This window comes from Trichinella spiralis (assembly GCF_000181795.1).
Source record: "Trichinella spiralis strain ISS 195 chromosome Unknown Scfld4213, whole genome shotgun sequence".
Classification (NCBI taxonomy): Eukaryota; Metazoa; Nematoda; class Enoplea; order Trichinellida; family Trichinellidae; genus Trichinella; species Trichinella spiralis.
The window spans coordinates 1-1329 of record NW_003531152.1 but is presented as its reverse complement, the minus strand read 5'-3'; the positions used below and the strand labels follow the sequence as shown (position 1 = coordinate 1329).

General features: G+C 32.4%; 1 protein-coding gene across 1 annotated transcript; it reads left to right on the top strand.

The window, feature by feature from the left end:
* The first annotated feature begins 208 nt into the window (after positions 1 to 208).
* Tsp_13240 (eukaryotic translation initiation factor 2C 1) lies at positions 209 to 1222 on the top strand. Its single transcript, XM_003367476.1, has 4 exons — positions 209 to 341; positions 820 to 866; positions 937 to 1079; positions 1153 to 1222. Exons 1-4 carry the CDS (start codon positions 209 to 211, stop codon positions 1220 to 1222), a joined length of 393 nt encoding a protein of 130 aa, XP_003367524.1.
* The last annotated feature ends 107 nt before the right edge of the window (positions 1223 to 1329 follow it).

Here is a 1329-nt window from a genome sequence, read left to right as displayed (position 1 = left end):
ACAATGAACGGGATTACGAAGCATCTTATTTTGATTATCAAGAATTTATGAATTCTGTTTGTACAAAAATAACCATTCGTGACATTATGTTACAATATATATTACTGAAAACTATGTATGAACATCAAAAGAAAAGGGCTATTATTTAGCAGTAATATTTGAATTCATTTTCAAAATGTAACATATTATAATTAGAATTCGTGAAAAAATGATAAACAGTAAGACAGCCAATAATTGTAGTGATTCGAACGGCACAATATTTGATGTAAGTCACGAGGAAACTTCAACCAATAGCTCATCTCAGAGCAATGCACCAATCACAGTGAAAATTGATGCGATTGGTAGTTGAATAATTAAATTTGCTATCACGTGATGTGGAGACATTCATTACGATAAGTGAAAACGAACGCTACTCATTCAAAGTTGAAAAGTTGACGCTTGCTGGCATATTTTTAATATTCTATTATCACAGAAAGTTCTACTTCATTCTTTTCTTGATTTTTTTAACCAAGATTAATAGTCTCAGCTTAACTAAAGATTAGGTACAATTTGATTACTGCGCTTACTGTAAATCAGCGTTCATTTGCCGAGTAAACTGTTGTTGCTGTTCTATTCTCAACTTGTATTGCTTCCAATGTCTCAACAAAGTAAGTATTGTTGTTATATTATGTAAAATGTTGAATAGCATTGTCTATTGTTGTTTGATTTTTAATTTTTGTAAAAGCGGTGGCATAACTGCAAAATATATTTGACCAAATTCATGAACCGCATCTTATTTCAGCAACTGTTGAGCAATTTTCAATCATGAATTACTTTCAGGCGAAGATGTGAATGTTGCTGCAGATGAACTGTCGCAGTTGCGTTTAGTAAGTATTATTTAGTGTTTTATTAAATTATTTACTGTTGTTGTTGTTGATGCGGTGGTGGCTTTTTTAGAAAGAATTAGTGAAGCGACCTGGATACGGGACTGTTGGCAAGCCGATAAAATTAGCATGCAATTATTTTCCACTGATAAAATTACAAAAAGGTGATATTGTGGTTAACAGATATCACATCGACATACAACATCCGCGTTTAAAGTTGAATTGGTTCGATTTTAATTTGTTGTCAAGTTTTATTATAGTTTTAATGTGTTTTTATTTTCTGTTCAAGTGATGACAATCGTGACGTATTTTGGGCATATGTAGTGAAGCGTTCAGATATTTTTGGCGATCCATTTTAATTTAGCGTACGATGGGAAGAGTACTTTGTTCACAGTTGAAGAAAATACCTTTGAAGGCAAGTCGGTGAAAACAGCAAATCCGGTCCGTTTAAAAATTAATTCTGGAG

What these genes read in the sequence shown, in the direction of transcription:
- Tsp_13240 (XM_003367476.1), top strand. Translation starts at nt 209, where the DNA reads ATGATAAACAGTAAGACAGCCAATAATTGTAGTGATTCGAACGGCACA. An exon ending in AGTGAAAATTGATGCGATTG is followed by an intron (nt 342 to 819) that starts GTAGTTGAATAA and finishes AATTACTTTCAG; the next exon opens with GCGAAGATGTGAATGTTGCT. An exon ending in ATACAACATCCGCGTTTAAA is followed by an intron (nt 1,080 to 1,152) that starts GTTGAATTGGTT and finishes TTTCTGTTCAAG; the next exon opens with TGATGACAATCGTGACGTAT.